Source organism: Oncorhynchus mykiss, chromosome 2 (assembly GCF_013265735.2).
Source record: "Oncorhynchus mykiss isolate Arlee chromosome 2, USDA_OmykA_1.1, whole genome shotgun sequence".
Classification (NCBI taxonomy): Eukaryota; Metazoa; Chordata; class Actinopteri; order Salmoniformes; family Salmonidae; genus Oncorhynchus; species Oncorhynchus mykiss.
In genome coordinates, this window is record NC_048566.1 from 33,923,212 (window position 1) to 33,948,282 (window position 25,071).

The 25,071-nt window shown below is 43.4% G+C and overlaps 1 protein-coding gene across 3 annotated transcripts in view; it reads left to right on the forward strand.

Moving 5' to 3' along the window:
- Window positions 1-22,189, forward strand: part of LOC110487926 (inactive phospholipase C-like protein 2) — a 57,562-nt gene extending 35,373 nt beyond the window's left edge. For 2 of the 3 annotated variants that reach the window (XM_021559846.2, XM_021559854.2), the window contains exons 3-7: window positions 1,408-3,891; window positions 7,178-7,381; window positions 12,883-12,958; window positions 17,725-17,834; window positions 20,636-22,189. In XM_021559846.2, coding sequence (XP_021415521.2) covers window positions 1,408-3,891; window positions 7,178-7,381; window positions 12,883-12,958; window positions 17,725-17,834; window positions 20,636-20,842 — 3,081 coding nt within the window. In that variant the 3' untranslated portion in view covers window positions 20,843-22,189. Of the gene's footprint in view, window positions 1-1,407; window positions 3,892-7,177; window positions 7,382-8,491; window positions 8,514-12,882; window positions 12,959-17,724; window positions 17,835-20,635 lie in introns of all 3 variants that reach the window. The other variant, XR_005036479.1, reaches the window with a different exon arrangement.
- The last annotated feature ends 2,882 nt before the right edge of the window (window positions 22,190-25,071 follow it).

Here is a 25,071-nt window from a genome sequence, read left to right on the forward strand (position 1 = left end):
AGCAAATGGAGTGCGTGTTCACTAATTCAATGCCAGATGGAATACAATTATGGAATTAAAAGTTAGCAAAATGAGAAGGAGTAGGCTACAACGAGCAACCAACAGGTAGGCTATTGTTTTATCTGAATGGGGTTGGGGAGAAAGCACAGCATTTAGCCTAGCTAGCTATAGCTTCTCTAGGCTGCTCCAGTCAAGACAGGTAATGTTGTATGGGATGATAAATAACATTGTGGCTGCTACAAGTTAGCTAGTCTTGGCTAGCTAAATTAGCCGAGATGTCTCTTTCTCTCATCTCCCTTCTCTAATATTCCAGTCTCTGACATTGCACGTTCTGATATTTCTTTATTTTTCTGGATTGTCTTTTATTTTTTATTGCTGCACTGTTGGAGCTAGAAACACAAGCATTTCACTGCACCTACGATAACATCTGCAAATCTGTGTACATGACCAATAAAAGGTTGTTTGAGCCTCTCTCCCTCGCGCAGCAGCAGTGCTCATGTTAAAAATGTGCACATGTATTTAAAATATCCAACTAAATGGCAAAAATAATGATACTATTCGTATAGTGAAATGATTTAATATCCCCATACCTGCTGCCTAAGCACAACTGATTATGTCCCATATACCTGCCTCTTCCTCTTTTGATCTGAGTGTGACTTGCTTCCGCAGAGTCAAGATTTTTACTGTACACATTTCACAGAAATGTTGTAATTTTCTTTATTGAGCCAAGTTTAGTTCGATAGTTCTCTCCCTCTGGGCTCTGAGAGGTAGGGCAGAAAAGGAAACATTGAGGACCTCTAGACCATAAAGGCCTGCCATCACCAGCAGCAACATGGACAAAGAGAATTAGCAGGCTGCCATAGCGCTGCATTATGCCCAATATTTGAACATTGTTTTATACTTCACAAAGCTCCTCATGGCTATTTTTAAGAAATTATATCAGTGTATTTTTGGTCATCTGAAACGGTGCTTAATTAATGAATACATAGTTCCTCAGGGGTTAAGCCTGAGAGGTAAAATACTGTTTTATAGAGATTAATCTAGTAAACTGTTTTCTCTCTGAAAAGCAACGCTCACGATAATGCAGTTAGACGTCAAACACTGACATTAGGCAGCTCCAATCACCAAGGAATGCTAAGGAGTTAAAAATATTTCAGTGAAATAATCAACCCATTTCAATATGCAGACACGTGCAAATGCTTAGTCATACAGAGTCTAGAATACCCCCACTCCCATGTTTTCAGTTGGCCTATAGTAAGTATATCTCAAATCAAATATTTTTCTTCCTGCTCAGAGAAGTGATTGAAAGAGTATTCAGCTCCTCTTTTTACCTCTAAATCTAAAGAGATTTTACAGATCAGATAGGTACAGATCAGGTATTCAGGTTTTTGCTTTTCTCTTCCTTAGGATGGCTCGAGGCAGCGCAGAGAGAGGAAGAAGACGGTTTCGTTCAGCAGCATGCCCACTGAGAAGAAAATCAGCAGTGCGAGCGACTGCATCAACGCCATGGTGGACGGCTCTGAACTGAAGAAGGTCCGCTCCAACTCCCGCGTTTACCACCGCTACTTCCTCCTGGACGCCGACATGCAGTCTCTAAGGTGGGAACCCTCCAAAAAAGAGTCAGAGAAAGCCAAAATTGATGTCAAGTCCATCAAAGAGGTGCGGACAGGGAAAAACACAGAAACGTTTCGGACCAACGGAATATATGATCAGATATCAGAAGACTGTGCCTTCTCAATCATCTATGGGGAAAACTATGAGTCTTTGGACTTGGTTGCAAACTCTGCCGATATGGCCAACATATGGGTGACCGGGCTTAGATACCTGATATCCTATGGGAAACACACCTTGAATATGATTGAAAGCAACCAGAACAACATGCGCTCCTCCTGGCTCGGTGACCTCTTTGAGGAGGCTGATGCCAACAACAGCAAGCACATCAGTCTATGTGCTGCTGTGCAGCTAATTAAAAACCTAAACCCTGGTCTCAAAAACATTAAGATTGAACTCAAGTTCAAGGAGTTTCACAAATCTAAAGATAAGGTGGGATGTGGTGTGACTAAGGAGGAGTTCATTGAAGTCTTTCATGACCTTTGCACAAGACCAGAAATGTATTTCCTTCTTGTCCAGTTCTCTAGCAACAAGGAATTTCTAGATACCAAGGACTTAACTATGTTTCTGGAGGCTGAGCAGGGTATGGCACAAGTAAGTGAAGACACCAGTCTGGAGGTCATTCAGAGCTATGAACCTTCCAAAGAGGGGCAGCTCAAGGGCTGGCTCTCCCTTGATGGGTTTACCAATTATCTCATGTCGCCAGAGTGCCACATCTTTGACCCTGAACAAAAAACAGTGTGTCAGGACATGAACCAGCCCCTGTCCCACTATTACATCAACGCTTCCCACAACACATACCTGATCGAGGATCAGTTTAGAGGCCCCTCTGACGTTACAGGGTACATCCGTGCCCTCAAGATGGGCTGTCGTAGTGTTGAACTAGATGTCTGGGATGGACCAGATAATGAGCCTGTCATTTACACTGGCCACACAATGACCTCGCAGATAGTCTTCCGCAGTGTCTGTGACGTCATCAACAAATATGCCTTTGTTGCATCTGACTTTCCCCTGATATTGTGTCTGGAGAACCACTGCTCTTTAAAGCAGCAGAGGGTCATGTTTCAGCACTTGAAAAAGATTCTTGGTGATAAGATTCACATGAATCCACCCTCATCTGAGGACAGCTACCTGCCCTCACCCTTTGACCTCAAGTGTAAAATCCTGCTAAAGGGGAAGAAGCTGGGCGCGATCTGCATCGGCTCGGAGGGCGAAGTGACTGATGAGGATGAGGGGGCTGAGATGTCCCAAAGAATGAACATTGAAGCCGACGAACAACAGAGCATACCACTGAAAAAGTTCCAGCTGTCCAAGGACCTCTCTGATCTGGTAACGTTGTGTAAATCGATTGCGTTCAAAGACTTCCCAACAGCTTTCCAAAGCCAGAGGCACTGGGAACTTTGCTCGTTCAATGAGGTCTTTGCCAGTCGCTGTGCCAGTGAATTCCCAGGCGACTTTGTTAACTACAACAAGAAATTATTGGCGAGAGTCTACCCCAGCCCAATGCGGATTGACTCCAGTAACATGAACCCTCAGGACTTCTGGAAGTGTGGTTGCCAGATCGTGGCAATGAACTACCAGACCCCCGGCCTGATGATGGACCTAAACATTGGCTGGTTCCGTCAGAATGGGAACTGTGGTTATGTGCTGCGACCAGCCATAATGAGGGAGCAGGTGTCATATTTCAGTGCCAACACTAAAGACTCAGTGCCTGGTGTGTCTCCTCAGCTCTTGCACATAAAGATCATAAGTGGACAAAACTTCCCCAAACCAAAAGGCTCAGGCGCCAAAGGAGATATTGTTGACCCTTACGTCTATGTGGAGATCCATGGCATCCCTGCTGATTGTGCAGAGCAAAGGACTAAAACTGTCAATCAGAATGGGGAGAACCCACTGTTTGACGAAAGCTTTGAGTTTCAGATAAATCTACCTGAGCTGGCCATGGTGCGCTTCGTGGTGCTTGATGATGACTACATTGGCGACGAGTTCATCGGCCAGTACACAATCCCCTTCGAGTGTCTCCAGCCGGGATTCCGGCACACACCGTTACAATCGCTAACGGGAGAAGTTCTTCCCCACGCCTGGCTGTTTGTCCATGTGGCCATCACCAACCGAAGGGGCGGGGGCAAGCCTCACAAGAGGGGACTGTCTGTGCGTAAGGGCAAGAGAAGTCGGGAGTATGCCACCATGAGGGTGCTGGTCATCAAGGCTGTGGACGACATCTTCAAGACAGCCATACTGCCACTGAGGGAAGCCACCGACCTCAGAGAAAACATGCAGGTAAGGGATTGTACATTTTTTGTAATAAGGGTTACATGGAGAAAATCAGTCCCCTCTGAAATGAAACTGGCTTGCCCTCCCTTAAGCAAAATATATTTTACCTAATCCCTCAAAATAAATTCTAAAAATAAGTGACCCTCCCCTATACCCAAAATAATAATTAAAGCAAAGTGGATAGCAGAGAACATGTCTACTGTTTACCCTCATGTCTTGGACAGACCAGAGCATTGCATGGCAACGCAGGAATTATTTATAGCGCACAGGCCTGCGGGCCAGAAGGTTATGGGTTGGCAGACCACCATGGACAACAGTAGGGATAGAAAGATCTCTCTCCTGCAGGTCTGAGGGGGGAAAAAACCAACATTTTTCATAAAAATGTCATGCACTTTGACATCTTTTTTAATACCACACAAATTACCAAAATTACAGGCTAAGAATGGACTGGGCGATAGCTTATGTGTTAATCTTATCATATTTCTCCAATGCCAAATCAGTGTGTCTGGTTTGCAACGTAGCTGTCCGTGTTTGCAAATGATTGGGAATCTGAGCATTGGTTCTTTTAAAGGTTAGGCCTATCTTTCCACCCCAGACAGAGTACCGAAGCTTTCAAATGTAAGCTTTATCTGCTGGCCACTTTTTTCCCGTGGTTTAACCCAACGAGAGATGGTCAGAAGTGTTTCCCTAAAGGCTGTCTGGGTTTAAACGTCTTCTATTGTACACAGTGAACAGCTTAATCAACTGATAGGCCTACAGCCTAATTTAGTCTGTCAAACAGGTAGGCCTGGGTAACCATTCTGTAAATTTCGATCCATCCCTAAGGATTGACTTGTAAAACATCACCAATTTATTCCCAGTTCATATTAGCCAGGCTACCCTATATTAAGTAATATTTTGGGGCAAATGTGCATGCTTTAATAAAGTCGTGGATGAGTCGTTTGAATCAAGTTTATTTACTCATCCGCCTACATGGGCATGTTTTTGTTAGAATATGAACACTGACCCCTAGAGTCAAGCGAGGATCACAGCAAGATTTACTACAAAGGCTGTGTAGCATCTAAAAAGAAAGCCCCTTTTGGCAAGAGAAAACAAAACCACCAAGCTTGATTGAATCAGATTTGCTCTAATCCATGTGTATTGCACAACAGTCAAGACAGACTCAAGGAGACTTCGCAGCTCAGAGGCAGTCTGGTGACATCCCCACTGGAGCACTGAGGCCCGGGGTTGATATTCAGATATCCAGGTAGTGGCTTATGAGCATACCTTCTAATATATCAACTGGAAAACGTGTTATGTAATACTGCACTGTGGCGCTTATGGGCTTGTCAGTAATAATTTTAGAAGGAGATTACTGTATGCAGTCTAAAGGACAGATTACCACAAATTATGTTAAATTGGAGTGGAAACGAGACTAGTGCGTCACCTATTTTTAAAAGAGCAAAAAACAGATATGGTGCTTTACTTCAAATTTGCACTCAGGAAGCTGTTAGGAGCAATGATCAATCTTTTATTGGTTGAAACAGGACAACAGAAAGATATTGACCAAAAGATGAACAGTAGGCTATTCTTACCCAGTACCCACGTGACAATTTGCCTGTTCAGATGATCCATCTGCTTTTGTGCATTCCTGTGTGCTCACTAGCTTCCTACTAGGCCCCGCATGAGCTAGTCTACTTCAAACAGCTGGTCTTTTCTGATCTTCGCCATCTTTTTCCCACTGAAGCAATACAGAGCAATGTGTCAGAAGGAAGTCACATGTTTCCCCACTCTGTGGTTGGTCTTTTGTGGTGCATTATGTATTGTGTATTAAGGTTTATTTTGGTCGCTCTGTTTACATTGTAGTCATTATGGATAACAGGCCACTGGCCCTGAGACTAACACATCTTGGGCGTTCTCTCTGTGGCTGTTTGTCCTCCCGGTTGTTTACACGCTGTTTAAATTGGGCCTTTCACAGGAAGGTGTGTGTGTGTGTGTGTGTGTGTGTGTGTTATCGAATGACTAAAAAAAACAACAAAGGTCCTTGAAGGTAACAAGTACTCTTAACTACTTCCTATCACAGGGTGTTTCTCTGTACTTGTACTTCTGCTTCTAGCCTGTTAATTAGTAACTACATAGGCCACATTAACTTAGGTAACTTAACAGAGCTCAGTTATTTTCTATGATAGATAATTGAAAACATTAGGAATCATCTAATCACTGATCTTTAGTCATAATGAATTAAATGAACCAGCTGAATGAGATAATTACTCAAGTGAACTATCACGGCTGTGAGCTTTATCTTAAATGACTAAAACCAAACCAAACTGAAATGAAAACAAACAGGAACTCTGAACTGTAATAATTCACTTGTCATTCATGCCCCAGTATCCTTGAGGCTAATACTGTTTTGCAACTTTATCTGCAATAGGGGTGTGGACATTTAAATGTTAAAGAAATTGGGATCCCTAACCGAAAAAGTTTATTTAACATTTTTATGTAGATCCAGAAAGTAAACGGTGTGAAGCGAACCCGTGCATATGTGCCGATACTGTGTGAGAGTGACGTGTTGCATCTCTCTCATCTCTATATCCTAGCTTATTCATTGATGATAGGCCCTGCTTTACTGAAGTTGCGAGACATTGCAGGCCCAGACATTGTGAGATACAGCATTGCATTGCGAGATAGAGCTTTTGATTGCTGATAGCCTAGTTCACGGTTCTGACTCTGTCTGCCTGTTGGTCGACCTGCCTATACTGTGCCCTTCCCCTCTCTCTCTCCATCCCCATCCGTACTTCCGAAAACTGTCTCCTCCGTTCTAAAAATACAAAATCTTAGAAGTCAATTCCTAGCGGAATCGAATCTTGACACTCATGAATGGGAGTCGAGGAATCAATTATTTTGAAGTCTACTTTCCACCACTACGTCATCGTCGTTAAAAGTTGGAAAAATGGCAGAGAAAGGCAAGCGACAGCAGCAAAGTCCTGTATGGCAATACTTTGAGAAGGAAATGCAAACATTGCGTGGTGGAATTCAGGTACATTAATGGCAGTACAGGTGCACTCCCAAGCAGTGCATCTGCATTGTGAATTCACATGTAATTTGATCCATTTTTCTTATTGTTTTAACAAAATTGTTTAATTTGTGACATCCCTAGTCTGCAGTACAATATGCTGCATCTTGTCCATTATAGAAACCAACTCAAACGTTCATCTTCCACTTTGTCCAGTGTTCTTTGTCTTCAATACAACAACATGCTTAGTCTTTAGTTCATCGTCAGGACACCAACCCAAGCTTTCACGTTCCTTTGCAGAATGCCATAGTGCCCTTCAAGGAACTATGTGGCCTCTCGGCGGTGGCCAACCTGAAGCAGTGCATCCTGGCCCTGTCCTCCCGGCTGACAGGGGCTGACAACAACCCCCTCCTGGTGTTCAACCTCAAGGACCAGTACCCCACCATGGAGCCCCAGGGCCAGCTACCAGATGTCCTGAAGAAGGTGGTCACCACCTATGACATGGTGAGTACAAGAAGTTTGAACAGTATCATGTTTTTTTTCTTCTTTGTTTTATAAGGTTAGTTGAACGAGGACATTCTTTTTTTAGGACCAGGACTTGAAATCCGGGATCTTACTGCATATTTTAATCTTAATAAAAGCCTTTCTCATTTAGACCACCACAAATGTGCTGATTGTAAAAACAACCTCAAAACACCTAGAGCATTAGTTTGATTCTAATCAAGTCAAGAGGAGGGTTTAGTGGGATTTGAATGGTAACATGGGGTTAAGAGGGTTAGGTAATAGGGCAGGGGAAGAGTTGTTTTAATCAAGTCATTTAATCAATGTTGACAAAGGACTGAAGTTATATTACACCCCCTCGGGCCTTAATTATATATGGCAAATATACCACGCCTAAGGGCTGTTCTTATGCATGACGCATCGCGGAGTGCCTGGATACATTCCATTAGCTGTGGTATATTGGCCATATACCACAAACCCCCGAGGTGCCTTATTGCTATTATAAACGGGTTACCAATGTAATTAGAGCAGTAAAAATGTGTTTTGTCATACCCATTATATATGGTCTCTTATACCACGGCTGTCGGCCATTCAGGGCTGAACACCCAGTTTATAATACGTCATTGAGGCTATTTCAATACAGACCTATTACGCCTTACACCTCACCGTAATCAATGTACCTTAATAATACAAGAGTGTTATAGAATGCCCTTCATCCCCATTTTGAATGTTTCATTACTTATCTAATGTATATGCTACAATACAGAGCGCAAGTTAACAACAACTTGAAAGCTCTGCTAGATTATCCAACGTGGCCATAGAAAAAGGAACATCTGATATTTCATTCTCAAATCTGTAGCCTATTTGCTCTGAATATGTATTGAATACGCTTTAAAATATTCATATTTTTGATATTTCTATTTGACACCAGCTGTTTTCTATGTCAGACATGTTTGCCGTATACAAAGCATAAATCCTGGAGAAGTATTGGTGAAGCTTATTATCCACTGTAGAAACACAGGTCAAAGGCCACAGACTGCATTAGTACACCATTAGCATAGCATTGCATGTCATTTACCTAATGTATTCATAATGTCTTTCTCTTGACTTTAGAACCCCCGCACAGAGCATGAAGGTAATGTGCTAACTAACTTGAGAACAAATGAGTCTTGCGTAATTCTACTCAAAAGTGTCTCACTCATTGAGAGTCATAGACAGACGTCAGTAAAGTTTGGATCGTGAGTTAATCGTTAGACAATGATTTGTGTGTCCTCAGGAAAATGTGAAGTGAACGAAGATCCAGTCGTGTGTCGTCGTCCCCTGGATACATTTTATGTAGAAGGACTGAGAAGCTCATTTTGGGTGACATTTTAAAAGGACATCCAAAAGGAATAAATACAATTATGCTGACACGCCCCTTGCTTGTACTTCTCACAGAAACCACTTCATGTACCATTTTTTTCCCCCCTCCAACACTTTCCCTGGTTGCCACTACTCTTGCTCAACTAAATATGTAATCTTTCTCATCACTCCCAAAAATGATGAGGTAGGGAAGTGTTTTACCCCAAGTTACCCTACAATTGACCCGTGTTACGTTTAGGTCCACTCTCCCAATGCACTCAAGGTGAATTGCAGAGCGGTAACGTGCTCAACCATGCCGCTGCTAAAAACTCTTGGTTTAAAATGGTGCAGTTCAGCATATTTAGGAGTAGAGAAATAAGTATGAATGGAAAGCCGGGATCCACCTCTCTTTTTTTTTTAAACAAATGCTATTTAAAACGGTTATTTTCCCCCACGATTGAATTAAGAATTGTTGTGCATTGACTGCTTGTCAGAATGCAGGTTTCCCTCCCTTTGGCACTCATAACTTGAATGCGCCTTGCGAGGAATATTTATCTTGCATAGAATACACAACAACAAGCCGACTAAGTAAATACCGTTGAAATCGGAAGTTTACATACACTTAGGTTGGAGTCATTAAAACTCGTTTTTCAACCACTCCACAAATGTCTTGTTAACAAACTATAGTTTTGGCAAGTCGGTTAGGACATCTACTTTGTGCATGACACAAGTACATTTTCCAACAATTGTTTACAGACAGATTATTTCACTTATTATTCAGTGTATCACAATTCCACTGGGTCAGAAGTTTACATACACTAAGTTGACTGTGCCTTTAAACAGCTTGGAAAATTACAGAAAATGATGCCATGGCTTTAGAAGATTCTGATAGACTATTTGACCTCATTTGAGCCAATTGGAGATGTACCTGTGAATGTATTTCAAGGCCTACCTTAACTCAGAGTCTCTTTGCCTGACATCATGGAAAATCAAAAGAAATCTCAGAAAAATAATTGTAGACCTCCACAAGTCTGATTCATCCTTGGGAGCCATTTCCAAACGCCTGAAGCTACCACGTTCATCTGTACAAACAGTAGTACGCAAGTATAAACACCATGGGACTATGCAGCCGTCATACCGCTCAGGAAGGATACACATTCTGTCTCCTAGAGATGATCGTACTTTGGGGCGAAAAGTGCAAATCAATCCCAGAACAACAGCAAAGGACTTTGTGAAGATGCTGGAGGAAACCGGTACAAAAGTATCTATAGCCACAGTAAAACTATATCGACAGAACCTGAAAGGCCGCTCAGCAAGGAAGAAGTCACTGCTCCAAAACCGCCATAAAAAGCCAGACTACGGTTTGCAACTGCACATGTGGACAAAGATCGTACTTTTTGGAGAAATGTCCTCTGGTCTGATAAAATAGAACTGTTTGGCCATAATGACCATCGTTCGGGGGAGGCTTGGAAGCCGAAGAACACCATCCCAACTGTGAAGCACGGGGGTGGCAGCATCATGTTGTGGGGGTGCTTTTCTGCAGGAGGGACTGGTGCACTTCACAAAATAGATGACATCATGAGGAGGGAAATTATGTAGGTATAGTGAAGCAACATCTCAAGACTTCAGTCAGGAAGTTAAATCTTGGTCGCAAATAGGTCTTCCAAATGGACAAGGACACCAAGTATACTTGCAAGCAAAGTTGTGGCAAAATGGCTCAAGGACAACAGTCAAGGTATTGGAGTGGCCATCACAAAGCCCCAACCTGAATCCTATAGAACATTTATAGGCAGATCTGAAAAAGCATGTGTAAGCAAGGAGGCCTACAAACCTGACTCCGTTACACCAGCTCTGTCAGGAGGAATGGGCCAAAATTCACCCAACTTATTGTGGGAAGCTTATGGAAGGCTACCCAAAACGTTTGACCCAAGTTACACAATTTAAAGGCAATATACCAAATACTAATTGAGTGTATGTAAACTTCTGACCCACTGGGAAATAAAAGCTGAAATAAATAATTCTCTCTCCTATTATTCTGACATTTCACATTCTTAAAATAAAGTGGTGATCCTAACTGACCTAAGACAGGGAATTTTTACTAGGATTAAATGTCAGGAATTGTGAAAAACTGAGTTTAAATGTATTTGGCTAAGGTGTATGTAAACTTCAGACTTCAACTGTAGATATAAACTACTCTATTATGGGTTTGTCTGGTTTTGTTTGCAGATGAAAAGTAAATGTGGACTCTTCCAGTATCTTCAAAGTGCTCCTCTGCAGAAATTGTCTTAATTGAAAGTGCTGTTCTTCATGTTGTAAATGTATTGTGTAGATTTTACTAGAAAAAAATGTAGGGAAGTACCAATGTTCTACAAAGTAGTAGTTTGTTTATGATAACCATTACCATTTTGAAGCCTTGTAAAACACTCCCAGTAGCACCACAAAATACACAAATCACCATAGCTAGTATTTAGCGAGCAAAGCCAGCGTTCAGTTCAGCTGCTTACCTCTCAATCCACTATAAATACCTCCCCATGTTGCTGTGTCTGCCACCAAGGCTGTAATTTCTTCACCCATTAGTAAAGTAATCAGTGTGCCTGACAGCCTCCAGCCCTGTTACTGCAGCTGTGGACTGTCACAAACAGCCCCCCCTCCTCCCTCACACACCACGCCCGCCTCCCTCAGCTTAGTCACGACGTGTTACACTCATCACAGACTGTAGGAATGCGCTGGGTTGCCCTCATAAAACTAGGTTTGATGCCCACCTCAATAAATATATAGGCCATATTATTAATTGTCAGTGCTTTCAACTAATTTTGTAAGTCACTCCTAATTTTCAAATTATGTATCAACATTTTCTAATATCTTTATTACCTAATGTCCCCATTAGGGTGTAGAGGGCTGGAGTCTGTTTGAAACCTTCATCTCTCTCTTCACTGCCTGAAGTGGAACGCCCAGCCCAGCAGTCCACCATGGACAAGCTGTCACAGACACACAGTCACAGTTGCTGATCCCCTTAGCTCCTGTCACATCGCTCTCAATGCTCCTAAGTAGGTACTCTCCTCTTTCTCACTGGCTGGAAAACTGGCACAGCAACAGGCATCGATCTCGGGGGGGGGGGGGGGGCGGGCATGTTGTTGGGTCACCGGCTGCCCGTCAGAGATTGACTTGGCAACTGGAGCTCTGCTGAAACAGCTGCCCACGCTACCCACCCCAAGCCCCCCGCCCGGTCTGCCTTGGCAATGGAACAAGGACCTGCTTTTATTATGTGACCTTGCAGTGCTCTTAAGTCACTGAGGGAATGTACAAGTCAATTACGCCAGAGCAGCGAACATAAAGCCCAGCACCCGGAAGGCTGCCGTAACTGTGTCATCTCGCCCCAGAATCGCATTAAGAAACCTATTCTAATTTTAGATGATCCATCATTTCCTTCAGATGATCATATTAATTGCATTCCGAGAGTCGGTAAGAAGGGAGAAAGATCTAGATGGTCGTACCCGTGTGTATGGCTTCTGGGTCGTGCAGTGGGTATTTACCAGGATCCATGACAGTAAACACACGCATCATTAACCTCCCGAAATACCCCCGATGTACCAGGGATGTATTTTGGGCTGTTTATTTTTTGGTCAGGCATAAGAAGTGGAAATGGGCCTCTATCTGTGATCAGAGCCACCATGACAATTTCAACACAGTCATTGAGGTCAGAAGTGTGTGCACTCAATTAAGGCAGGGAGCTACATTTAGAGGTCCGCTACCCAGCTGTAATGCCACAGATAAGGCTGCGTTACGCCTCCGAACAAGGCCTCTCCTATTTACAACAGATTCCTGTAATAAACAATAATAACCTACTCTTGAAATCACGTGTTTTCAGACCAACTCTGAAACAGGACTTTTTATAATGGTAACATGCAATTACTGTAATACCCTAGTTGTCTTGCAACTTTCAATAACATGCTCTGATACACTCCCCTCCTTCTGTTTTTACCGTGCCTCAGCACAACTCCCGCTGCTTGGCCCTCTGTCTCTGTAATAAGGGCCTAGGCTTCTTTCTACCCCGCACTGGATACATACTTCGCAAAATGAAGATTGCTCACCACCGCAGGATGCCAGGCTGCTGTAAAGGGAATAAAGAGGTTCATATGGACTGTTTTCTCCTCTCCTGACAGATGATCCAGACCAGCAAGACTCTGCTGGAGAACTCTGAGGGAGTCTACGACCGAATACTGCTAACCCAGAAAGCAGGTAAGAAAGGGAAAGGGGATACCTAGTCAGATGTCCAACTGAATGTATTCAACTGAAATGTGTCTTCCGCATTTAACTGAATCAGAGAGGTGCAGGGGGGCTGCCTTAATCGACGTCCACGTCTTCGGCACCCTGGGAACAGTGGGTTAGCTGCCTTGCTCAGGGGCAGAACGACAGATTTTTACCTTCTGGTTACTGGCCCAACACTCGAGAGGGATAGAGCTGAATAAAGAGCGTTTAACATGAAAAGCCCATTTCTCTGCAAAGATCCACTGTCCCTCAGATCTTCCCTTCTTCCTTTCATGTACAATCATCCCCCCTCTCTGAAGTCTGCCATGGAGAGCGGCAGCTAACAAAAAAGATGGACTGATTTATGCCGGCCCTGTTACATAAGAGTTATTAACATTTGATTCATGCTCATTTCTGTGACCCGGATGCTTTGAAACGCTGCTTTGGATGTTCCTGGTTTTTGATGATTCTCACGGCGTCGGCCTCGCTGCTCCTCTAATTAGGAGGGTTGCAGCTGAGGTGTTAAACACCCAGGTTCTGAACAGAACAACATCAAAGACTGGCAGGCGGCAGCGGTCCCTTTATGCCTGGTTTCCACCAGAAACCGCACCGCTACAAGACGTGCAGAACGAGATCAATCCCATTTATAACAAAATTAAAGGGAATCATTGTATGAGCAATTGATTGGAAAATAATTGATCTCATTGTGAGGAGAATTCTGCGTTTGCACTTTGATATGAATATTGCAGCTTGTGTGCTCTTGCAATTTTATTATATCTGTGCTATTAGCACTGTTTATCCCACTCCTTTGGTGAGTCTCTGAGAATAGCCTTCTGGCCCTGCATAATGTGTTGACTTGACCTGGGCAGGGGCAGTGTTAATCCAGTCTGCTCTGGGGCGTGGGGGATCGGGAGGATCTTGAAGCCTTGATAGTGTGACTGGCAGCTCATCAATGGAACACACTGGCAGAGATCCCACCCCTCGCTCCAAGGTGGGAGAGTCTTGGCTTGAGAAGCTGTCAGAATGTTCACTCTCTCTTCCTTCCCCCATTATGAGGAGAACTCAACAAGGTGGATATTTCCAGAAAGAGCTCTAGTGGTTCAAACTCTGCAAAACCAAATTGTGTGCTTTAAAAAGCAGCATAAAATTGACCTGTAGATTTACTACAGTACAAATAAAATCATATTCAATGAGAGGATAATTTAGACGTCTGTGTCTTTCATCTAATGCAGCGTATTTCAGCAATGTTTTCCATCTAAGCATTGTAGATGTTTCATTTATCATGGAGTAACTTGCTTGGAGCGCCGAGTGAGGAAAAACAGGCCGTCGTTCCAGGGGGCTGGGATTTATTGGTTTCCAGATGGATGACATATAAAATATTCATAGTCTATTGTCTTGGCTCATCAAGGGGGTGGAGGAGTGTCTTTTTAACTGAGGTGTGCGTCGCAAATCAATGGCTTCTCGCCGTCGTCTCCTCTTAGTATTCATCACAACACCTACAGGACCTGCCTTCAAGCTGCTGCCCGAGACATTAGCCATGGGTAGTCTGAGAGTTAAGATGTAAACTGCCTAAAGGAATGGTGATGAAAGGGACAACAAAAACAACTGTTTCTCTAGGCAGCAGGGTGATACGGAATCGTGCTCAGATGGTTTACTTTTTGGTGTTCTCTAGATCTATAGTATTACAGTATATTGTGTCCATAGTCTGAAAGCATTCCTCTTCAAAGTTGCTATGAAACATCACACTTTTTCAATGTATGGCTATTTGCCTCTAATCTTTGAAATGTCTATGAAAAATGAACCTAAAAGTAACTAGGGATGGGCACACGTACACAGTACTCGACTTAAGGTTTGCATTTGTTTACTAATTATTCGAATACAAGTACTTGAAATTCACAAATACAACTATTTAGTTGGTTACATTTATAAGCACTGACAATTTCAAACTCGAGTAAGGTGTGTGTATTGAAAAAGTGCAGTGAAAAATGTGTTAAGTTTGGTTTTCAGTTCTGTATCAGAACAACCAGCATAGCGCAAACTTTTTTGCCTTCAGCCCCGTTTCACGCTAACATGTGAGTACTCAATTATTTCCATGAGTACTCAAACACAGAAATTCTTTCAAATTCCCATCCCTAAAATGTACCTAACTAGGCCACTCAGTTGAGCCAAAACTATAGGCTACTGAAGCTAGGAAATGCTTCATAAGTATTTGTATTATTTCATTACTTAATATGGGATCTCAAGACAACTTAACAAGTTAAACATGGGCTTCCACATTAGCTGCCAAAGGCAGGTCACTACCAGGCACCATATCAAATCTACTGGGCTGGATTCAACCACTGACATTTTGCAAAATAGGACACAACAGATGTTGTATTTTCATCGATACGTATTGTCAGCTGTGAGTGTGAGTGGAAAATGGGTCAATACAAACTGTATTCCCCCCGGACAGTGAGCAGAACATTCCAGCAAAAAGCTACTGGAGTTCGGAGTCATCCATCATAACTGCTCAGAGAGAACAACCCGCCTCAAAAGACCCTCTGGGTAACAATAAACAAAGCTCAGTACTTATTTATTTTATTTTACCTTTATTTAACTAGGCAAGTCAGTTGAGAACAAACTCTTATTTTCAATGATGGCCTAGTGGGTTAACTGCCTTGTTCAGGGGCAGAACGACAGATTTGTTCCTTGTCAGCTCGGGGATTCAAACTTGCAACCTTTCGGTTACTAGCCCAATGTTCTAACCACTAGGCTATCCTGCCGCACCTTTAGACTTACTGTCTAAAGCGCACAGATCAAATGCAATACTTGACACTCACACGGGTACATCTGGGACAATTCAATAGCTGAACCCCAAAATACACCTAGTCTGGACAGAGTAATGCTTATAACAGATCCCACCTAGGTTAACTTTTACGAACTGCCTAAAAAAAAACAAGCTAAAGAGAAAATGTGGAACATAAGATGAATAGAAAAACACCATCACAGTAATGGCCATTAAATGCCGTAGGTGATTATTCTACAGGGTCAAATGCATCATCTATTCAGGAGGATTGGGGACACTCAATCAATGTGTTGCTTTTGCGATTCAATCCATTATTAATAAAGCTAGTAAACATTGTAGCCTAGGCTACAATACAGCTTGGGGAAACAGTTTCATGAATATTTCCTATGACTGGGCACTCTGGTCCAAGTTCATTATGCTGAGTTATTGAGCTCCAGGCAGACGAGGGAGAAGATTACACCATCTAAAGAAGCTAATCCCTGTTGTATTGTTATTGGCCACGGCAAACCCCTTTCCTACCTGCCGCTCGGTTATGGACTGTCAAAGGTGACTGAGAACCTTTTGGTGGCTCTATACAGTCTCTGTCAGCGGGCATACGCTTGCAGAGAATTGAGTTTGAAAGGGTTTGCTCAGAATTACAGAATTAGTCCCCCCCCCCCCCCCCCCCACTCTACACTGCGTTGCTAAGCAACCCCTGCTGAGAGTTTGTGTGTGTGTCTTTCCAGCACAGTCATGCTTCATGAGTACAACAGTAGTGACTGTAGTTACAGCAGCACAACACCTGAGGGTGGGGGATAATCATTCCGGAATCATTCAGATGTTTCACAGTGCACAAATTCAAAATGGCTGGGAGGAACAGATTATTAGCACTGTGTATGGTCCAAAAAAAAAAGTCTATGCCCTACGCATTCTCTATAAGAGAATACAATAATAGCCTCAACCAGGGCCTAATTTGTGAACATTTTTTGGGGCCATTTTCTGTCTAGACTCTTCATCTAGGTCAGCTATGTGCTAACTGCTGGAGTGCCAATATCACAGACCTCAGAATCTCCTCCACATCCATCCATCCAACCCACACCCACTGTATATCTCAAATGTATGGTATTTGGTGTTGCCATGGAAACAACGGCAACAGGGCTGGGAACTGACCCAGAGCTGATAGAGCCCCGTGATAGATCTGAGCATGCTCAGTCCGACCGTTTCAGCTTGTGTTTGTGTGTGTGTGTGTCTGCCATCAGCTGAGTCTGGTAACTACTATCAGTAGTATACCAAGCTCCCGTTACAGAGCACCTTAACGGCCAGACCCTCAGCTGTTGCTCTGATGTTGTGGACTCCACTGCAACATGACTCAAATGAAACACACGGCAATGTTCGTCTGTGTATCCTAACGGAGAGCAGCACGCAGTCCGAGAGAGAGGAGGGAAGAGGGGAAGGAGAGGAGGAAGGGAGCTCCTCGGGAGACAAGTCCCTCCTCTGCTCAGCACCTTGATGCTAATCCACAGTGAGGGGATGACGTGTCTGTCTGCCCTGCCCATGCTAGTCTTGCTCTCTCTTTCTCTCATGCTCTCAAGAAGATGTCTCTCACTCCATCTTGACCTCACCGGCTTTGCTTCCTTCCTCATGTTGTCTGCTGGGCAGCTGTTTTCAGGCTGGTGTAATTTCTATGTACACTGAGAGACTAACATACAAAACTGACAGAGACAGATGGTTGAATCCGAAATGAATACTTAACGTATAATCATCTAAAGTGTGTTGGTGTTTTATCATTGTCTCACACGTCAAGAATGAAACCAAATGTGTGAAGGCCTTAACTTAAGACTTTTCTCATAGTGCTGACACTTGCCTAACCCCAATTGACATTTCATGAAAACCTAGCATATAAATGCATTGTACGTCAATGCTAGCCTCTGTGACAAATGTGTGTGAATACAGAGCGTAAAACTCATGTGTCCCCTGACCCCTCTCTCCCCAGCGATGGCGTTCCATGAGAACCTCCATGACATGGCGGTAAAGGAGGGCCTGAAGGGCAGGAAGCTGGCCAAGGCTGTGGAGAGCTTCACCTGGAACATAACCATCCTCAAGGTAAGGATAATGACCACCTAGTTTGAGTAATTTGTTTCTGCAATCTTTTTTTGTGACAGTATTTAGCTTTTGTTTAATCTGTTTTAGCTACCAATAAACCGTTTAAAACCATCACGTATAAATCGATCTGTGGACACCGTAGATCAAAATGGCTTGCATTGAGTGATAGCCCTGATTCTGACACAGGAAGCATGTCTCTTCTGCCTGTATGAAGCAGGATGTGAAATCTGACACCACTTGCAGCAGGGATGTCCCTCCTACCACTTAATTCGCCTACAGTGCCCTCGGAAAGTATTCAGACCCCTTGACTTTATTCACATTCGTCAGCAATCTACACACAATACCCCATAATGACAAAGCGAAAACAGGTTTTTAGAAATATTTAGAAAATGTATTAATAACAAAAAACAGATACCTTATTTTTGTAAGTATTCAGACTCTTTGCTATGAGACTCAATATTGAGCGCAGGTGCATCCTGTTTCCATTCATCATCCTTGATGTTTCTACACCTTGATTGAAGTCTACTTGTGCTAAATTCAATTGAATGGACATGATTTGGAAAGACACACCTGTCTATATAAGGTCCCACAGTTGACGGTGCATGTCAGAGCAAAAACCAAGCCAAAGGAATTGTCCGTGGAGCTCTGATACAGGATTGTGTCGAGGCACAGATCTGGGGAAGGGTACTGAACGATTTCTGCAGCATTGAAGGTCCCTAAAAACACACTGGCCTCCGTCATTCTTAAATGGAAGAAGTTTGGAACCACCAACCACCCGGCCAAACTGAGCCAGAACCGCCCGGCTAAACTGAGCAATCAGGGAAGGGCCTTGGTCAGGGAGGTGGCCAAGAACCTGATGGTCACTTTGACAGAGCTCTAGAGTTTGTCTGTGGAGATGGGAGAACTTTCCAGAAGGACAACCATCTCTGCAGCACTCCACCAATCAGGCCTTTATGGTTGTGTGGCCAGACAGAAACCACTCCTCAATAAAAGGCACATGACAGCCCGTTTGCCAAAAGGCCCTTAAAGACTCTCAGACCATAAGAAACAAGATTCAATGGTCTGATGAAACTGAGATTGAACTCTTTGGCTTGAATGCCAAGGGTCACGTCCGAAGGAAACCTGGCACCATCCCTACGGTGAAGTGTGGTGGTGGCAGCATAATGCTGTGGGGGGGGGGGTTTCAGCGACAAGGACTGGGAGACTAGTCAGGATCGAGGCAAAGAGGAGAGTTCCTTAACGAAAACCTGCTCCAGAGCTCTGACTGGGGCGAAGGTTCACCTTCCAACAGGACAACAACCCTAAGCACACAGCCAAGACAATGCAGGAGTGTCTTCGGGACAAGTCTCTGAATGTCCTTGAATGGCCCAGCCAGAGCCCTGACTTGAAGCCAATCTAACATCTCTGGAGAGACCTGAAAATAGCTGTGCAGCAACGCTTCCCATCCAACCTCACAGAGCTTGAGAGGATCTGCAGAGAAGAATGGGAGAAACTCCCAAATACAGGTGTGCCAAGCTTGTAGTGTCATACCCAAGAAGACTCGGCTCTAATTGCTGCCAAATGTGCTTCAAGAAAGTACTGAGTAAAGGGTCTGAATACTTATGTAATATTTCTTAAAGAATTAATAGATTAACAAATACGTTGTTTGTCGTAGATGGAGAATATTAAAATGAGATGAAAGGCGAGTTCCTAACAGGGTCAGGAAGTGAAGCTAGAGCTCCGAGAGATGTTCAAAGCGATGGGGCCGATGTTTTGATCGAGAGACCTTTAGAAACTTTGCCCATTTTCTCTAACACTAAATATACAAATATGTATTTTACAGTTCTAAGGAAGGTGAAGTCTTAATGGATTTGAAAAAATGTAATTTCAAGCCTTATACATAGTTTTGTTGAATAGGAAATAATCCAAATATGATCTGTGTAATTAAGCTTGTGTCCTCAATAGTGACTACAGCTCTGCAATTTCTAACTAGTTTTACTAGAAAAGTGAGAGTTTAACCTTGGAGTATGCAGCATTACTAGTTATTGTTTATCTCATGATAAATAATTACTTTGGGGGATTACGAAGATTACATTTTCGATTACATTTAGTTACATGTAAGAGGTTTAACTTAATGTTTGTTTTGAGGACAGACATAAGCAGTGAATTTAAATTCAAGAAACAACTTCAGAGCGAACACTTCAGAGATTATGATTCCACCGTGCAGTTGAGCTTCACTAAATAAGGAAAAAACAATATTTTTTGAGTTTGTTTACAGAAGGGACATAAGGTTTAAATTGACATTTGTTTTTCAGCTGCACCACGGTGGAATAAGAGCCTATGTCTGAGCTAGTTAGATTGCACACACTGTCTGATGTATTTGTCTTCATGCCGTTCATTTAATCCCTGTGTCAATGCAAGGGGTAATTATCGAGGAATGACCTTCCGCATATTTATTTGTGATATTTGCATGCGTTAATTGCATGCTCACCTCATGAGCGTTTGGGCTCATCATTTATACATGGTCCCCGGGAAATTGAGTTGGTGCCTGGTGAGTGTTTGGCTACGCTGCATAATTCATTATACACAGAAGCAGCGGTTACGCTCCGTGGGCATTGGGGAGGTGTAGGACTCCAATGTCTGACCGCATACAACTAAGATTAAACAGTTAGTACCACACTACTCTCTCGCTTCGTGACCTTTTTGAAGGTACAATTGGTTTCACCCTGTGTCTTTCGGTTTAAACTGGAGATTAAAGTTGTTAATACATGCTCCATTGTCTCTATATTGCCATTTCTGTCATGTCCCTTCCTCCCCTCCAGGGCCAGGCGGACCTGCTGAAGCACGCAAAGAGTGAGGTCCAGGAGAGCCTGAAGCAGATCCACTATGCCGCCCTCACCTGTAACCTCAGTAAGGACGGGCCTTCAGGGAGCACGGCGGGCTCCGAGTCCAGGGCCCGACCACGCAGCCTGGACGCCATCCCTGAGAAAGCCACGGGGGAGGACGAGCTCTCTGAGGAGGACAACTGAAGGCTTACGCCCTAAACCCTTCATACCTCCAAGCCCCTTGCCCTACCCTAGTGGCATACATAAACCTCCTTACCGCAGTCCCACTCAAACCTGACTACAGTGTACCTGTTCTAGTGCCGTTGCCACACAACTATTCTTATTCCAGTGTCGTATACAACCATTCCATTCCCACCCCAATCTCACTCAAACCTCCCTTTGCTTAACCAGGTACCACACAAAAAGCCCTTAACCCCTCCTGCCCACCTCAACGTCCAACAGCAAGATGTTGCAGGTCAACTAGGAGGGTCAAGTGAACTTGCAGCCACGGGACAGTCTTAAAGCCGTGACCTACTGTAGAGAGAGTGCACTTATTTACAGGCAGACCCCAGGGTCTGACCCTAGGAGAGCCGCTCTAAAGGGTCCAAGGATTTCTTAAGCACAATTTACGGGTTTCTGACCAACCAGAAATTAGAGCTGTGAATGTAATGGGAAACGGGAACAATGGAGAGAAGGAAAGAAGAAAAGGGAGGCGAGAGCTGTTTACAAGAATGAACTTGTTCTTGTCTGCCAAAATAGTATCTTTATATATGGAGTTCTGTTACTTTTTTTGCAGCGTGCTTCATTTTATTATTATATTCTTGAGAAATAAGATTTATTTTGTAAAGGAAATGGCTTGTCCATGAAAAATAACTATTTTATTTGTTTGTACAAATGAAATTGTGGTGTCCTTTACACTTTCCCACTGGAGAGTTCCTTTGTCGAGACGAGGGACGGATAGAGACTTTCAACCTCAGTGTGTGGTCCAAAGGGTGGCGCAACTGCTTAGGGAAGGAACCATGGAGAGAATAACTTGTTAGGTCTACGTTTTGGTATCATTTCACCATTCCACGTGAGAGGCTTGAGTAAGGTGTACAAAGTAATAATAGCTTCTCAACCCGTCCTGGTAACAAACTAGCACCCTATTCATGAATACGGTTTCATATATGACTGTGCCTCATTGCTACCAATCAGTCAACAAAAGGGATGGATGGTGAGGAAAGAGATGCTCTTCCTCACATCCCTCTTTAATCTGCTTTTGCCCACCAGTTGCTTCTAGTTTGTATTTTGTTCATTCTCTCCACAGTGCTGAAACAGCGTTGCTCCTGGTCAACTTTAGCCACCCACCGCCACCTCTGGATCTCACCCACCAGTGTTTTAACTGGGCCCACACTGAGACAAAAAGTTATTCAGAAACGTCAGTGCTGTGACTGTTGTATTTATAACTGTTGTTAACCATTTTTACCGATGGAGAGAAAAAGAAGAAAAAAATACCGGTTTTGCTTTTCTGTTAATTCCTGAAACCTTCAGAATAAACCACGTTAAATCGTTTCTGGTGTCAGATTCAATTCTACAGTGTGCTGTTTTCTGTTGTATTAATGCTATTACTGTTCTCGGGCAGGCAGGGTCTGGATATCCCAGCCATCGCATGGACCTGCTGGAGGAACTGAAGGATCTCTATAGATTTGTTAACAGTGTGCTGATAGGAGTGGAAAGAGCCTAGGGATATCTAGCGAACCACAGGCGTGTCTGGCACATGTTCTCAGATACACACAGACCTGCACACACAGCTGATAACCCATAAAAACATAGACACAATTCTTCTTCTTTTTTTTGTCACTCTGTTTCCACTTTATTTCCCTGATAGACCACTGCATTGTGGTCACTGGTCAGCACAGAAAAACAAGCACCCCAACACATCACAGGACAAAGGCCCCAGGACATGTTCTTAGAAAAGCAGAAAGATTGTCCCCTGTAAGTCAAACCAGAGTACAGCACCACAAAATAGCATTTAGAATAGATCAAAGCAAACACAGATTTGCAGATGTGCAGTAATACCTTGCAATAAAAAAAACACTCCTGAACAAATAATTAAAAAGACATTCTATAGGATAAGCCAGGACTAGAATACAGTGTATATATATATATATATATATATATATATGTGGGTAAAACCGTATGTAAACATTATTCAAGTGACCAGTGTTTAATGACTACAGTATGTACATAGGGCAGCAGTCTCTAAGATGCAGGGTAAAGTACGGGGTGGTACCCGGTTAGAACCATGACTAAAGTTCAGGGCATGGTACTGGGCGGAGGCCAGCTAGTGGTGAATGTTTAACCGTCTGATGGCTTGGAAATAGAAGCTGTTTCTCATTCTCTGTCCCAGCTTTGATGCACCTATACTGTCTCTGCCTTCTAGATAGTAGTGGGGTGAACAGGCCGTGGCTCGGGTGGCTGAGGTCCTTGATGATCTTGGCCTTCCTGTGACACTGGGTGCTGTAGGTGTCCTGGAGGGCAGGTAGTGTGTTCCCCCGTCATGTTGAGGATGAACCTTTTGAACAGTATTTTTGTCATACATTTCTATAAATTAAACATAGTCCTCATATGGAGAATTGGGATTCATGTCAGTTCAGCTGCACCATCTATAGCAATGACTCAAATCTGGGTATAATGTTTTTTTATTTTATGACTATACCTGAAAACAAGGCAACCTGTGTATAAACGAATACAAACTTTACTGTTAAACAATCTCAAAGAAGAGAGGGGAATGGATTCCATTCGAATGCCATTCTGGATGCCCGTGTTAGTGTCAGTCGCACCACAGACAAGACAGGGCCTCGCAGATCACGTCAACAACCAGTGAGGACACATTCCCCATATATAAATCTGAACGTTTGGAATAGATCTGCTTTGTAACATTGTGAAAGGTCTAAACTTAGATATTTAGTGGGTGATGCATTGGCTAATAAATAAACTATCCAACGTTTGCTTTAGGACAGACAGCCTTTCATGCTGTATGTGTTTGTTTTGTTTATGCAGTTGTGCTTGCAAGGCACTGTAGACTACTATAGACTTGTGAGCTGGCCCGAGATGCACTTGTACGTGCAATCCTCTGGTCGCTGGTCTGGCCTGAGAAGCGAGTCTCCCTGTGGTCTTCGTGATGAAGCAGTGGAGGCCATTAGTCTAGCTGTGGACCAGGCCTCATTCTCGGGAGCTACATCCGGCCGGCATGCCATGGCGTGATGGCCGGGAGATGCCTTGGACTAAGCAAAGGCTATGGAGCCAAAGTCAGCCAGTACCTTCTCTCAGCTCTGCTCTGCTCCCATCGATCCACATTCATCCCTTTTCAATGCTCACTCAAAACTCCTATTCTGCCACTGTGAGCAAGAGAAATGTCATTTCTTAACCCACAGAGAAAATAGACTTTTGATCCATAACTGATTTATGGGTCAGGCTTCTGTGCAACGTTCTCTAGGAATAACCAGAGGCAACTGAACAAACAGTAGCCCTGTATTAGAAAGATACTATCTTTTCACGGTGAATAATTCATGCTCTGCCAGTCACTAAACTGCACGTGCCAGAGCGTATTGCTCTCGCTCGACGGTCCCCTTTGTAGAAAACCTGTGTTGGTCATCCAGAGCACTCAGTGCTATGCGCCTCTCTGCAGACTAAGCACCGCAATCATGCCCGGGGGCATAAGCCTCAAGACTAGAAAGAGTATTCAGAGAAAAAGGCCCACAAAAAGATAGAGCTCTCCCAGAGCTAATGCTAACACCGAGAGTATTTTTCTGCCTCCACATAAAGAGATGTGTAGATAGCTAGCTGCTTATCAGTTTAGCTAGCGGCTGGCATGTCCAGGGAATTGCTCGTCTGCTAACAACGTGGTGAACAACACCATGTTCCCCCCATCAACTATAAAGCTATACAGGACAAATTGTGTGCTTATCTCAAGAGAAGCTTAATGGACCACATGTATGCAAGCTAGGTCTGCAGGGTGCTCTGTTTATGTCATTCTTTAACAAGTTGTCTAGTTAAACTGTAAAGTGGAAATATTCCACATCAAGAGTTTCAAGTTTTGCATTGTCAAAATGACATTGAACAGCTCTGACCACCCAATGTTCTCACGCTGTCTGTCTCACAGATGAAGCTGTCACGTCGACCAATGTGTACCATACACACTGATCATAAAACAGTAATGTATTTACATATCAACATACAATCGAGATACCTGGGGAAGTGGCGATGCCATGTCAGACTACCAATCCAAGCTACCATCTTGACCCTAAAATCTGTTAGAGGAATACTGTGCATATTTTTGGTAACTAACATAGCAGAACCTTGACAAGGGATCCAGCGTTGACTGGTCTTCCGTTCCTTTCACTGTCACACTGCTGCACGAACTCCAGTTTTATCATGGCAGTGAAAGTGAA